Source organism: Eriocheir sinensis, chromosome 38, assembly GCF_024679095.1.
Source record: "Eriocheir sinensis breed Jianghai 21 chromosome 38, ASM2467909v1, whole genome shotgun sequence".
Classification (NCBI taxonomy): Eukaryota; Metazoa; Arthropoda; class Malacostraca; order Decapoda; family Varunidae; genus Eriocheir; species Eriocheir sinensis.
In genome coordinates, this window is record NC_066546.1 from 6,371,372 (window position 1) to 6,386,505 (window position 15,134).

At 43.3% G+C, this 15,134-nt stretch overlaps 1 protein-coding gene and 1 long non-coding RNA gene across 2 annotated transcripts in view; both read right to left on the reverse strand.

The window, feature by feature from the left end:
• Positions 1-3,467: 3,467 nt before the first annotated feature.
• The window catches only part of LOC127008594 (inter-alpha-trypsin inhibitor heavy chain H1-like), a 145,251-nt gene continuing 133,584 nt past the window's right edge, over positions 3,468-15,134 (reverse strand). Inside the window, exon 20 of the mRNA XM_050880804.1 lies at positions 3,468-4,307. Coding sequence (XP_050736761.1) covers positions 4,118-4,307 — 190 coding nt within the window. The 3' untranslated portion in view covers positions 3,468-4,117. The remainder of the gene's footprint in view (positions 4,308-15,134) is intronic.
• LOC127008596 (uncharacterized) lies at positions 7,684-9,798 on the reverse strand. The gene is made up of 2 exons (XR_007761203.1): positions 8,660-9,798; positions 7,684-8,259 (listed from the first exon to the last, which is right to left on the reverse strand). It is a non-coding gene; the product is annotated as an uncharacterized LOC127008596 (long non-coding RNA).

Here is a 15,134-nt window from a genome sequence, read left to right on the forward strand (position 1 = left end):
ATCTCATCTAATCCTTCACTTTCTTTTCTCCCCTTGTTAATCGGAGGCGTTAGACAAAATAAATAACGAGGCAGATGGAGTTCAATGTAGGGAAGTGCAGTATTCTGCGTGTAGGTAGGAACAACCCCTCACATAACTATTGCTTAAATGACACTCCCATAAGCAGGTTTGGGTGCGAGAGGGATTTAGGGGTCTTAGTGAGCTCTGGTCTCCGTCCAAGGGCACAATGCATTCAAGCTAGAAATTGAGCAAACAGGATACTGGGATATATTGCAAGGAGCGTAAGCAACAGAAGCGCCGGAGTCTTCCTCAGACTATATAAAGCATTAGTCAGACCTCATCTTGATTAAGCGGTTCAGTTCTGGTCACATTATTATAGACTTGATATAAAAATGTTAGAATCGATGCAGAGGAGGATGACTAAGATGATTCAGGAGTTAAGAAACTTGTCATACGAGGAAAGACTCAAACAGTTAAACTTGCATTCTCTAGTAAGGCGAAGGGTGCGTGGAGACATGATCGAGGTTTATAAATGGATGAAGGGCTTTAATTAGGGGGATATTCATAAGGTTTTGTTGGTAAGAGAACCGGGTAGGACACGTAGTAATGGGTTTAAACGGGATAAATTCATATTCAGCAGGGACATAGGCAAAAATTGGTTTACTAATAGTGGTAGATGAGTGGAACAGGCTAAGCAGTCATGTGGTGAGTGCCAATACAACTGTCACATTAAAAAATAGATTAGATAAATTCATGGACAGTGATAAGGTGTGGTTAGATTCGCGGGAGCTTAGGTTGAAAGGAGCTGCCTTGCACAGCCCTACCGTCCTCTTGCAGACTCCTACGTTCTTATCTTATTATGTAAAACCCTTGAAAATAAAGACTTACCACTTATAGAGAACAGAAGAAGCAGGCTGAAGGACCAAAGATTATCACCATGTTCAGAAAAAAAAAGATGATTGATGGCTTCTAGAGGTTCATTGGTGTTCCCTTCTATTAAGTAACTCAGGTATTAGAAGAGTTCATCAATTCACACCTGGTTGAAAAGACTCACTGCTGCACTTTACCTTTTCTTACGGTCTTACGTCACTGGCACTTTGGTATTCAAGGCAAGAACAGGTAGTCTTGGTAACAGGTAGACTTGGTAAGGGTGGGAGGGGCTTGGAACGAGGCACCTCCCCCTTCTTCAGCACTCATGTAGGGTTGGAAGCGGTGAATTTGCTTGATGTGCAAGACCTTTCAGCACTTCGTCTAACTAACTAATGTTCACTAATTTACGATGGATTGGTTCTAGAGTTATCGTAGTGTTCTCTTCCACTAAATAACATGTCTGAAGGTTAAAAAAAAACATTAATTGATTTTAGATGTGTCCCTTTGGATCTGTTCTTACCCTCTCTACCTTTCCTTCCTCTTCTGTCCTCCCTCACCAGTAGTAGTAGTAGTAGTAGTAGTAGTAGTAGTAGGAGGAGGAGGAGGAGGAGGAGGAGGAGGTGATAGCGTAACCCCTTTCCTCCTACCTCAAACCTTTCTTTACCTCTCCCTCCTTTCTCTTCTCTTTTTCTCCCTTTCCTCCTCCCTTACCCTCCCATTGCATCTTTTCTTACCCCTTACCCGTCCCTCGTTTCCTTCCTCCTCCTTTCTCTCTCTCTCCTCCTTCTTTACCCTTCCTGTAAAAGCCTTTGTCTAACTGTTCAGAAAAAGGTGATTGTTTGCTTCCAGAGTTGCTTTGGTGTCCCCTCCGAAGAGATGACTTACCTGAAGGCGGTAGTGAAAGGTTTTGATGCCGGATGTCTTTTGCGAGAAACAGAGAAAGGCGCCGTGGATAAAATCGTAATAGGAGCTTTGGTGTTCTTCAAGGCGGTAGTGAAAGGTTGTGTTGCCAGATATCTTTTGAGAGAAGCAGAGAAAGGCGCAGGGGACAAAATCATAGTAGTGGTGTTCTCGAAGGAGGTAGTGAAAGGTTGTATCCCCGTAAGTCTTTTGGTGGCAACAGAAAAAAAGATGCAGTGGACGGAATCATATTAGGAGCTTGCCAAGGGTCACATATCTTTAAACATTTCGAGGCCCAAGAACACATATTTGACAAGGCTTCCGTTGGAGTTTTGGGCATTCCAGGGGTAGTTTTATGACCCTGGTGGTAGTTTGACCTTTCTTCTGCACCATGAACCTAAATATACACTCATTGGAACCTGACTGACCTCCTTTTCGGCCTCTGGAAATAATTGATGTAAGAGGCGGGAGCGTCTGACAATTCCGAAACAATGAAGGAACAAAGAAGAATAAGTAATAACAGCGATAATGCGTGGACCTGCGAGGGACACTTCTATTGGTCTTTAAGATCCTGAGGGCCATAAGAAGCCATTCCGTTTACTCCGTTGATTAAGTTGTAATGAGACCAAATATCATTCTAATTGCTTCCGCGCGCCGAGAGATTTCGCGTGATTGAATTCAATATTTCTCGAGTCTTGGGAAATCACGAGCCTGGCAGCATAGTAGAAAAATAAGGGTAAGGAGGAGTAGGAGGAAGATGAGGAGAAGGAACTGAAGGATTAGATGAAATATATCGGAATGGTGAATGATGATGAAGAGGAGGAGGAGGAGGAGGAGGAGGAGGAAGAAAACATTTAGAAAAGGAGGGAAAATAATTATAATGATGTATAGATGGGAATGCAAGAAGAAAATGAGGTAATGATTAAAGGATTAGATAAGAGAGAGAGAGAGAGAGAGAGAGAGAGAGAGAGAGAGAGAGAGAGAGAGAGAGAGAATAAAAAGAAAATGAAAGAAGGAAACAAAAAAAAGACAAGGAAAGAAAGAAAGAAAAAGAAAGAGAAGGAAGTAAAGAAAGGAAAAAAGAAGAAAAAAGATAAGAAGGCGCGACAAACAAACAAAGGAAGAAGGAAAAAGAAAAAAGAAAAAAGAAAGATGGAAACAAAGATGAAAATAGATAAATAAATAAAGAAAGAAGCAGAGAGAGAGAGAGAGAGAGAGAGAGAGAGAGAGAGAGAGAGAGAATGAATGAATGAATGAATGAATGAATGAAATACGAATAAAGAAATAAAGGAAAGAGAGAGAAAAGACAAACAAGAACTTTAAATATGAAGAATAAGGAATTGTGAGACGGAAGAACAGGAGGGAAAAAGGAAAACAAAACGTGAGAGAAAAAGAACGAAAGAAAGAATACAGAAAGGGTGATGAACGAGAGAGAAGAGGAATAAGTGAATTAAGGAAAGTTAGGTACCAGGAATTTTACATTTAATGGAAGGAAGTAACTGGATTCTTAAACTTCAGTATATACGCAACTTTTTTCTGATTTTCTACCTTTCTCTTTTTCTCTCCTTTCCTTCCCTTCCTCTTCCCTCCTCCTCCTCCTCCTCCTCCTCCTCCTCCTACTACTACTACTACTACTACTACTACAACTACTACTACCAGCGGCAATAATAATAATAGTAATAGGAGAACGAAAGGCATTTATGGGGTTTATTCATCTCGTTTTCTTCAGGGGCACTAAACTAAACGATACAAAACCTTAACTCAAACACTTTACACACGTCCTCCATTGCACCTTAAGTTCATCGTGGCACTTCCTGGCATTACACGAGAGGCGCCGCGGGGTTCAGGAGGCCGTGAGGTACCTGAGGACATCAATCACTCGGGTATTAGAAGAGTTCATCAATTCACACCTGGTTAAAAGGACTCACTGCTGCACTTTCCCTTTTTTTCTTACCTCACTGGCACTCCGGTATTCAAGGCAAGAACAGGTAGACTTGGTAGGGGGTGGGAGGGGCTAAGAACGAGGCACCTCCCCTTCTTCAGCACTCTTGGCAGGGAAGGATGTAGGGTTGGAAGAGGTGAATTTGGAAGATGTGCAAGACCTTTCAGCACTTCGGCAACCATGGCAGGGGAGAATGTAGACAGGGAGGAATATAAGGGGAGGTGGATTTGTGGTTGGGGTACAGGAACAAGCACCTCCCCTACCCAATACACAATACCAGGGGAGGATTAGCAGTGGATGTGGTCGGGGTACAGGGGATCAGGCACCCTCATTACTCAATACACAGTGCCAGGGAAGTAGTCTTGAAACAGAAGGTCCACCACTCAGCACATCAACACCGGCACATCAGCACTCAAGGCAGGGGAGCACATAGTCTTCGGGGAGCCCAGCCACCAAGCCTCGTCCCTGATCCCGTATATAGAGGCAGGTAACTTGAGTCTTGTGTAGGAGTGAGCGTCGGCTTGAGAGGAAGGCGTTCACCTCGGACACTTGGTACCGCCGCTGAGGCCCCGGCTGAACCACCGCCAGGCGAACTCTGCGGAAGAAGATCGTCTGGGTGAGGGATTACGAGGAGGAGAAACAGACGTGGGTTGTGCAAGCGTGAGACAAGAGGGATGAATAGGATGATAAGGGTAAGGGAAAGCCGGATGATGCACTGGAAGGAATATGATCAGGAGGAGGAAGAAAGGAAGGTGCCAGAAGATAGGAGAGATGGAGAAGGAAAGGGATGTTTTTGAAAAGTAAACGGAGGAAAGAGAGGAGAGGAGGAGGAAAGGGAGGTGCTGGAAGAAAGTTGAGGATCAGAAAGAGAAGAGAGGGAGGTGCTGGAAGGAATAATTGGAGAAAGAGGAGAGAAGGAGGAAGAAAGGGAGGAGAAAGAGAAGAGGAAGAGAGGGAAACGTTGGAGGAAATAAGAGAAGAAGAAAGAGGAGAAAATGAGGACAAGGAGGCGAAAGTAAGTGGAGGAGAAAGAGGAGAGGTAGAGGAGGGGGGGGAAGGGGGAGAAGAAGAGGTTTAGATTAAAGAATATAATGTTTGGGTAGAGAAAGACGAAGGGAAGGAGAAGAGAAGGAGGTGATGATGGTGGTGATAAAGGGAGAGGAGGAAGAAGGACAAAAGGATCAGGACACTCAAAGGGGAAAAGAAGGGAAGAAGGAGGAGGAGGAGGAGGTAATGATGGTGATGATAGGAACAGGAGGGAGGATAAAAGGATTATGTCATGGGAAAAGGAAGAAGGGAAGGAAGAAGAAGAGGAGGATAATGAAGAGGATGGAGGATTAAGAGAAGGTGATTGATAGAGGAGGATCAGGCATAGAAGGAGGATCAGGTAGAGAAACATGGAAACATGGACGAGCAGGCAGCAGAATGCCTATTGGCTCATTGCGAGGCTGCCTGCTTTCAGTGATTTAATCAACCCGTCAGCCACAGGAGTGGCTTGCGGGAAGGATTAAAGCACTACTGAACGTACTCGTAGATACGTTTAATTCACTCCCGACGCAGCGAAGTGACGGTCAATGCGATTTTTAAAGGAGTTGATTGTTTCAGCACTATCCACTTCTGCAGGAAGGTTGTTCCAATGGCGGACGACTCTGTTCGAAAAATAACTCCTGCCAATATCCGTAAGAGAGAGAGAGAGAGAGAGAGAGAGAGAGAGAGAGAGAGAGAGAGAGAGAGAGAGAGAGAGAGAGAGAGAGAGAGAGAGAGAGAGAGAGAGAGAGAGAGAGAGAGTTTTTCTTTCGTGTAGGGCTAAGCAATATAAAGAGAACGGGAGACATGACAGCGTATTTAGGGTGACATTCATTTCCTTCTATTCCTCATCAAATGTTTTCGGTGTTTTTGTTAAACTTTATCTTTTTTCTCTTAATTTTTGGTCTAACAGGTCTCTTCTCTTCAGTAAGACAAATAGTTAGTTAGTGAAGGAGCTGATTAAAGAGTTATTTGTGTTATTTATTTATATAATTATTTATCTATTTATTTATTTATTTATTAGTTTATTTTATTCTTTCCTTTCTTTTGTTTTCCTTTTTCTTTTTCTTTTCTTCTTTGATGTTTTATTTTCTTTTTGTTCTTTTCTGATTTTATATAATTTTCTTTTCTTGATCTTATTTTCATCCCCCTCTTGTGATGTCCTTTGGTCCGGGCGAGCCTCTTTCACCAAGGAAGACCCACTCGTTATTGAGAGCCGAAAAAGTGGATGATAAGTTTTTCCTTTTTAAAAGATGTGTTTCTGTAGTATTTTTTTCTGGCGTTCTTTTTTTACTGTATTTTCCTTGTGCTGGTTTTCTCTTTCTTCATACTCCTTTTTCTGGTTTTGTTTCTACTGTATATCGGCTTTTCTTGGTGCCGTATCCTGCTACAGACGAGTCTCCTTCACCCCAGAGAAGCCTCGCCCGTACCAACATACCACACCAAACGCCTGTGTGCTAGATTATTATTTATATACTTTGTTGTTGTTGTTGTTGTTGTTTTCCCTTTGTTGATGTTGTGTTTCTATGTGATCTTTTTCCTTGTATTCTTTTTCTGCGTCCTTGACGCATTGAACGCTTTTGAGTTTAACGCCGCGCATTTCGTAATCGAAATTCTTTTTCCTTGTTCCAACTTGAACGACCTGGCACTTGCCAATTGACCCAATTTCTAGGGGGTTGATTCCCCTCGGTGGAATAGAGCTCTCGGGTATCGACTCTGTGTCTGTGTGTGGAGGAGGAGGAAGAGGAGGAGGGGAAGGAGGTTAAGAAGATGAAGGTTCCTTACTTTATCAACTAAACCATAATACCCTGTGTTTGTTAATTGAACTATCCTTTGTTTGTTTGTTTGTTTATCAGTCTGTTTATTGATTCCTGTTTGTGTATGTCTGTGTTTTGTAAGTGTGTTTGTGTTTGTCTGTCTCGCTGTCACTGTCTGTCTATCTATCTATATGTTTGTATGCCTGTCTCTCTCTCACACACACACACCACACACACACACACACACACACACACACACACACACACACCACACACCACACACACACACACACACACACACACACACACACACACACACACACACACACACACACACACACACACACACACACACACACACACACACACACACCACACACACACACACACACACACACACACACACACACACACACACACACACATCTTCCAAAACTTTCCACTCATTCTCCTGCAATATAAGTTTACAAACTCATCCGCATTTTACATCTTCCTCGCCCTTCCTTCCTTCCTTCACGCGTCGGCCTCTTCCCCTCACCTCACATCTTCGAACTACCTGGCGATTCTATATATATACGTTTGTGAGCCTGTGGTATCATATGTTGCTTTATGCCTTCAGAACAGGTAGAGGTTGAAGATAGTCTAGTGTCGATTATGAATGAGAAATAGACACGGGAGGTCATAATCTTGTGTACATGACAGGTGGGCAATGAGAGAGAGAAGTGATCCAGAAGTTGTGATGGCAAGATAGACAGAGGATGAGGTAGAAAGATGAACTTTGAACGTTTTTCGGAGCATGAAGGGATACACTAACAGACATAGGACCAAGTAGAGAGATGAAAGTAGAACCTTTGTCGGAGCATAAAGGGATACACTAACATCAGACACAGGACCAGGTAGAGAGATGAAATTAGAACCTTTGCTGGAGGAAAGAAAAACAAGTAGAGACAAAGTTAGAACCTTTGTCGGAGCAGGATATGATACACTAACAGACATAGGACCAGGTAGAGAGATGAAATAAGAACCTTTGTCGGAGGATGAAGGGATACACTAACATCAGACACAGGACCAGGTAGAATGATATGTATATCGGCTTTTCTTGGTGCCATATCTTGGTACAGACGAGTCTCCTTCACCCCAGAGAAGCCTCGCCCGTACCAACATACCACTCCAAACGCCTGTGTGCTAGATTATTATTAATATACTTTGTTGTTGTCGTTGTTGTTGTTGTTGTTGTTTTCCCTTTGTTGATGTTGTGTTTCTATGTGATCTTTTTCCTTGTATTCTTTTTCTGCATTTTCCTTCCGCCGGTGTCATTTTTCTTTATTTCCCGTGTGCTGGTGTGGTGTGGAGTATCTACATCGCCTTTTCGTGACGCGGTATCTTGCTACAGCTGAGTCTCCTTCACCCCAGAGAAGGCTCACCCGTGCCAACATACCACACCAAAGTCCTTAATCCTAGTTGTTCGTTTTGCTAATGTTGTGTTTTGTATCTGATTTCTCTTTCCTGGTATTCCTTTTCTGTATTATCCTGTCTCCGGTGTTATTTTTCTTTATTTGTCGTGTGACAGTGTTGTGTAGAGTATCTACATCGCCTCTACCTGGTGCCGTATCTTTGTCCTTTGTCGATAAAAACACGTCGCAATAACTCGTTATCCTTTCTTCGTTTATAAAATGTTGATTCCTTTGTCGATAAAACTAAACCAACTCAAAACCATATTTTCCTTTCTTTGTTTCCAAAACGTCGATTCCTTTGTCGATAAAACTAAACCAACTCAAAACCATATTTTCCTTTCTTCGTTTCCAAAACGTCGATTCCTTTGTCGATAAAACTAAACTAACTCAAAACGATATTTTCCTTTCTTTGTTTCCAAAACGTCGATTCCTTTGTCGATAAAACTAAACTAACTCAAAACGATATTTTCCTTTCTTTGTTTCCAAAACGTCGATTCCTTTGTCGATAAAACTAAACCAACTCAAAACGATATTTTCCTTTCTTTGTTTCCAAAACGTCGATTCCTTTGTCGATAAAACTAAACCAACTCAAAACGATATTTTCCTTTCTTTGTTTCCAAAACGTTGATTCCTTTGTCGATAAAAACAAGTCGCAATAACTCGTTATCCTTTCTTTGTTCTCAAAAAGTCGATTCCTTTGTCCATAAAACTAAAACATCGCAACAACTCATTTTCCTTCCTTTAAAGGTCAGTATCCCACCCCGACATTTACGTCAGGGTCAGTATCCCACCCCGACATTTACGTCAGGGTCAGCATCCCACCCCAACATTCAAGCTGGGGTCAGCATCCCACCCCAACATTCAAGCTGGGGTCAGCATCCCACCCCAACATTCAAGCTGGGGTCAGCATCCCACCCCAACATTCAAGCTGGGGTCAGCATCCCACCCCGACAATTAAGTCAGGGTCAGCATCCCACCCCGACAATTAAGTCAGGGTCAGCGTCCCATCCCGACAATTAAGTCAGGGTCAGCATCCCACCCCGACAGTTGAGTCAGGGTCAGCATTCCATTGAGAGCCAAATATGTGGATGATGACTTTTTCCGTTTTAAGATGTTGTGTTTCGATCGTATTCTTTTTTCTGGTGTTCTTTTTTCTGTATTTTCTTTGTGCTGGTTTTCTCTTTCTTCCCTTTCCTTTTTCTTGCGTTGTTTTTACTGTATTCGGCTTTTCTTGGTGCCGTATCTTGCTACAGACGAGTCTCCTTCACCCCAAAGAAGGCTCACCCATACCAATATACCACACCAAAGGCCTTCATACTGGATTTTTGCATGTGTTTTTGTTTTATTTTTTCCTTTTTCTCATCTGTGCTTCTTTCTTATCTATTTCCTGGAATTCCTCTTCTGTATTATCCTATTTCTGATGTTCTTTTAGTTTATTTTCCTTATTTTCGGTGTTTTTCACCTGTAATATCCCTGTCGTGGAGTTGTTCTGAAATCGCCTTTCCTTGGTGCTGTGTGCTGATACGAATGAATCTCCTTCACCCCAGAAAAGACCCGCTCATACCAACACACAACAGCAAACGCACTCCCCTCCCCACGCCCCTGGACACTCGGGATCTACGGCACCGCCATGGACGCCCCGAGGGAGCCGAGACGCCCTGCCGGAACCCCTGGGCCCTGCGACGCTCGCCAGGGAGACCTTGGGCTCCCTGACGCTCCCCGGCACCGCCGAGGCGGGGGAGGGCGGGAACTCCAGACAACTGCAGAACAACTCCAGACGGGAATATTAAATTAATCGTAAACACCGTGACGGCGCAAAGGCTAGGTTTGTCGAGTCTGGGATGGCAGGTCGCCGGCCGAATGTTTCGGGGCGGCATCCGTTTCCCTCGTTGTTTATGAGTTATCTCATTGTTTTTTGAGAGAGAGAGAGAGAGAGAGAGAGAGAGAGAGAGAGAGAGAGAGAGAGAGAGAGAGAGAGAGAGAGAGAGAGAGAGAGAGAGAGAGAGAGAGAGAGAGAGAGAGAGAGAGACTTACATAGATTTATATGGAAAATCAAATCACACAGACCCCATGGTCCAGACTAGTTGGTCTGTCCTTAAACCTAAGTGATTCTACATTAATCAGATGGCTCCAACACTTTGCATTTCTACTCTAGTTGATATTAAGTTCAAGGAAGTGACGGTTGAGCTTGTTTTGAAAGGAGTCAGTCGTGTTACACTGGGCCACTGATGGTGGGAGCTTATTCCATTCTCGCACTACAACGTTGGTGAAGAAAAATTTGGTGCAGTCTGAATTTACTTGTCTACATATAAGTTTTGTGCCATTGTTCCTCGTTGGCAAAGTGTCATCGATCATAAACAATTTTGATTTGTCCACATTCGTGAAACCATTAAGTATTTTAAAACATTCGATCAGTTTTCCTCGGAGGCGACGTTTCTCAAGAGAGAAAATGTTAAGGGTGGAAAGCCTTTCTACGTAGGATTTGTTGCCCAAGGAAGGGATCATTTTTGTTGCCCGACGCTGAACACCTAATTTAGCAATGTCCTTTGCATGGCGGGGAGACCAAAACTGTAACGCATATTCCAAGTGGGGTGTTGACTAAACTATTGTTGAGCGGAAGTATTACATATTTATTCTTTAATAAAAAAGTTTCTTTTAATGAAGCCCAACATTCTGTTCGCTTTACTTGCTGCATCGATGCATTGCTGTGAGAATTTGAGGTTTGACGCGATTTTGACACCCAGGTCCTTGACGCATTGAACGCTTTTGAGTTTAACGCCGCGCATTTCGTAATCGAAATTCTTTTTCCTTGTACCAACTTGAACGACCTGGCACTTGTCAGCTGACCCAATTTCTAGGGGGGTGATTCCCCTCGGCTCTCGGGTATCGACTCTGTGTCTGTGTGTGGAGGAGGAGGAAGAGGAGGTTAAGAAGATGAAGGTTCCTTACTTTATCAACTAAGCCATAATACCCTGTGTGTGTTAATTGAATTGTCCTTTGTTTGTTTGTTTGTTTATTAGTCTGTTTGTTGATTCCTCTTTTTGTGTATGTCTGTGTTTTGTAATTGTGTTTGTGTTTGTCTGTCTCGCTGTCACTGTCTGTCTATCTATCTATCTGTTTGTATGTCTGTCTCTCTCTCACACACACACACCACACACACACACACACACACACACACACACACACACACACACACACACACACACACACACACACACACACACACACACACACACACACACACACACACACACACACACACACACACACACACACACACACACACACACACACACACACACACACACACACATCTTCCAAAACTTTCCACTCATTCTCCTGCAATATAAGTTTACAAGCTCATCCGCATTTTACACCTTCCTCGCCCTTCCTTCCTTCCTTCACGCGTCGGCCTCTTCCCCTCACCTCACACCTGCGAACTACCTGGCGATTCTATATATATACGTTGGTGACCCTGTGGTATCATATGTTGCCTTATGCCTTCAGAACAGGTAGAGGTTGAAGATAGTCTAGTGTCGATTATGAATAAGAAATAGACACGGGAGGTCATAATCTTGTGTACATGACAGGTGGGCAATGAGAGAAAGAAGTGATCCAGAAGTTGTGAGGGCAGGATAGACAGAGGATGAGGTAGAAAGATGAACTTTGAACGTTTTTCGGAGCATGAAGGGATACACTAATAGATATAGGACCAAGTAGAGAGATGAAATTGAACCTTTGTCGGAGCATAAAGGGATACACTAACATCAGACACAGGACCAGGTAGAGAGATGAAATTTGAACCTTTGCTGGAGGAAAGAAAAACAAGTAGAGACAAAGTTAGAACCTTTGTCGGAGCAGGATATGATACACTAACAGACATAGGACCAGGTAGAGAGATGAAATAAGAACCTTTGTCGGAGGATGAAGGGATACACTAACATCAGACACAGGACCAGGTAGAATGATATGTATATCGGCTTTTCTTGGTGCCATATCTTGGTACAGACGAGTCTCCTTCACCCCAGAGAAGCCTCGCCCGTACCAACATACCACACCAAACGCCTGTGTGCTAGATTATTATTAATATACTTTGTTGTTGTCGTTGTTGTTGTTGTTGTTGTTGTTGTTTTCCCTTTGTTGATGTTGTGTTTCTATGTGATCTTTTTCCTTGTATTCTTTTTCTGCATTTTCCTTCCGCCGGTGTCATTTTTCTTTATTTCCCGTGTGCTGGTGTGGTGTGAAGTATATACATCGCCTTTTCGTGACGCGGTATCTTGCTACAGCTGAGTCTCCTTCACCCCAGAGAAGGCTCACCCGTGCCAACATACCACACCAAAGTCCTTAATCCTAGTTGTTCGTTTTGCTAATGTTGTGTTTTGTATCTGATTTCTCTTTCCTGGTATTCCTTTTCTGTATTATCCTGTCTCCGGTGTTATTTTTCTTTATTTGTCGTGTGACAGTGTTGTGTAGAGTATCTACATCGCCTCTACCTGGTGCCGTATCTTTGTCCTTTGTCGATAAAAACACGTCGCAATAACTCGTTATCCTTTCTTCGTTTATAAAATGTTGATTCCTTTGTCGATAAAACTAAACCAACTCAAAACCATATTTTCCTTTCTTTGTTTCCAAAACGTCGATTCCTTTGTCGATAAAACTAAACCAACTCAAAACCATATTTTCCTTTCTTTGTTTCCAAAACGTCGATTCCTTTGTCGATAAAACTAAACCAACTCAAAACCATATTTTCCTTTCTTCGTTTCCAAAACGTCGATTCCTTTGTCGATAAAACTAAACCAACTCAAAACCATATTTTCCTTTCTTCGTTTCCAAAACGTCGATTCCTTTGTCGATAAAACTAAACTAACTCAAAACCATATTTTCCTTTCTTTGTTTCCAAAACGTCGATTCCTTTGTCGATAAAACTAAACTAACTCAAAACGATATTTTCCTTTCTTTGTTTCCAAAACGTCGATTCCTTTGTCGATAAAAACAAGTCGCAATAACTCGTTATCCTTTCTTTGTTCTCAAAAAGTCGATTCCTTTGTCCATAAAACTAAAACATCGCAACAACTCATTTTCCTTCCTTTAAAGGTCAGTATCCCACCCCGACATTTACGTCAGGGTCTGCATCCCACCCCGACATTTACGTCAGGGTCTGCATCCCACCCCGACAATTAAGTCAGGGTCAGCATCCCACCCCGACATTTACGTCAGGGTCAGCATCCCACCCCGACATTTACGTCAGGGTCACCATCCCACCCCAACATTCAAGCTGGGGTCAGCATCCCACCCCGACATTTACGTCAGGGTCAGCATCCCACCCCAACATTCAAGCTGGGGTCAGCATCCCACCCCAACATTCAAGCTGGGGTCAGCATCCCACCCCGACAATTAAGTCAGGGTCAGCGTCCCACCCCGACAATTAAGTCAGGGCCAGCGTCCCATCCCGACAATTAAATCAGGGTCAGCATCCCACCCCGACAGTTGAGTCAGGGTCAGCGTTTCCATTGAGAGCCAAATATGTGGATGATAACTTTTTCCTTTTTAAGATGTTGTGTTTCGATCGTATTCTTTTTTCTGTATTTTCTTTGTGCTGGTTTTCTCTTTCTTCCCTTTCCTTTTTCTTGCGTTGTTTCTACTGTATTCGGCTTTTCTTGGTGCCGTATCTTGCTACAGACGAGTCTCCTTCACCCCAAAGAAGGCTCACCCATACCAATATACCACACCAAAGGCCTTCATACTGGATTTTTGCATGCGTTTTTGTTTTATTTTTTCCTTTTTCTCATCTGTGCTTCTATCTTATCTATTTCCTGGAATTCCTCTTCTGTATTATCCTATTTCTGATGTTCTTTTAGTTTATTTTCCTTATTTTCGGTGTTTTTCACCTGTAATATCCCTGTCGTGGAGTTGTTCTGAAATCGCCTTTCCTTGGTGCTGTGTGCTGATACGAATGAATCTCCTTCACCCCAGAAAAGACCCGCTCATACCAACACACAACAGCAAACGCACTCCCCTCCCCGCGCCCCTGTACACTCGGGATCTACGGCACCGCCATGGACGCCCCGAGGGAGCCGAGACGCCCTGCCGGAACCCCTGGGCCCTGCGACGCTCGCCAGGGAGACCTTGGGCTCCCTGACGCTCCCCGGCACCGCCGAGGCGGGGGAGGGCGGGAACTCCAGACAACTGCAGAACAACTCCAGACGGGAATATTAAATTAATCGTAAACACCGTGACGGCGCAAAGGCTGCGTTTGTCGAGTCTGGGATGGCAGGTCGCCGGCCGAATGTTTCGGGGCGGCATCCGTTTCCCTCTTTGTTTATGATTTATCTCATTGTTTTTTGAGAGAGAGAGAGAGAGAGAGAGAGAGAGAGAGAGAGAGAGAGAGAGAGAGAGAGAGAGAGAGAGAGAGAGAGAGAGAGAGAGAGAGAGAGAGAGAGAGAGACTTACATAGATTTACATGGAAAATCAGATCACACAGACCCCATGGTCCAGACTAGTTGGTCTGTCCTTAAACCTAAGTGATTCTACATTAATCAGATGGCTCCAACACTTTGCATTTCTACTCTAGTTGATATTAAGTTCAAGGAAGTGACGGTTGAGCTTGTTTTGAAAGGAGTCAGTCGTGTTACACTGGACCACTGATGGTGGGAGCTTATTCCATTCTCGCACTACAACGTTGGTGAAGAAAAATTTGGTGCAGTCTGAATTTACTTGTCTACATATAAGTTTTGTGCCATTGTTCCTCGTTGGCAAAGTGTCATCGATCATAAACAATTTTGATTTGTCCACATTTGTGAAACCATTAAGTATTTTAAAACATTCGATCAGTTTTCCTCGGAGGCGACGTTTCTCAAGAGAGAAAATGTTAAGGGTGGAAAGCCTTTCTTCGTAGGATTTGTTGCGCAAGGAAGGGATCATTTTTGTTGCCCGACGCTGAACACCTAATTTAGCAATGTCCTTTGCATGGCGGGGAGACCAAAACTGCAACGCATATTCCAAGTGGGGTGTTGACTAAACTATTGTAGAGCGGAAGTAATACATCTTTATTCTTTAATAAAAAAGTTTCTTTTAATGAAGCCCAACATTCTGTTCGCTTTACTTGCTGCATCGATGCATTGCTGTGAGAATTTGAGGTTTGACGCGATTTTGACACCCAGGCCCTTGACGCATTGAACGCTTTTG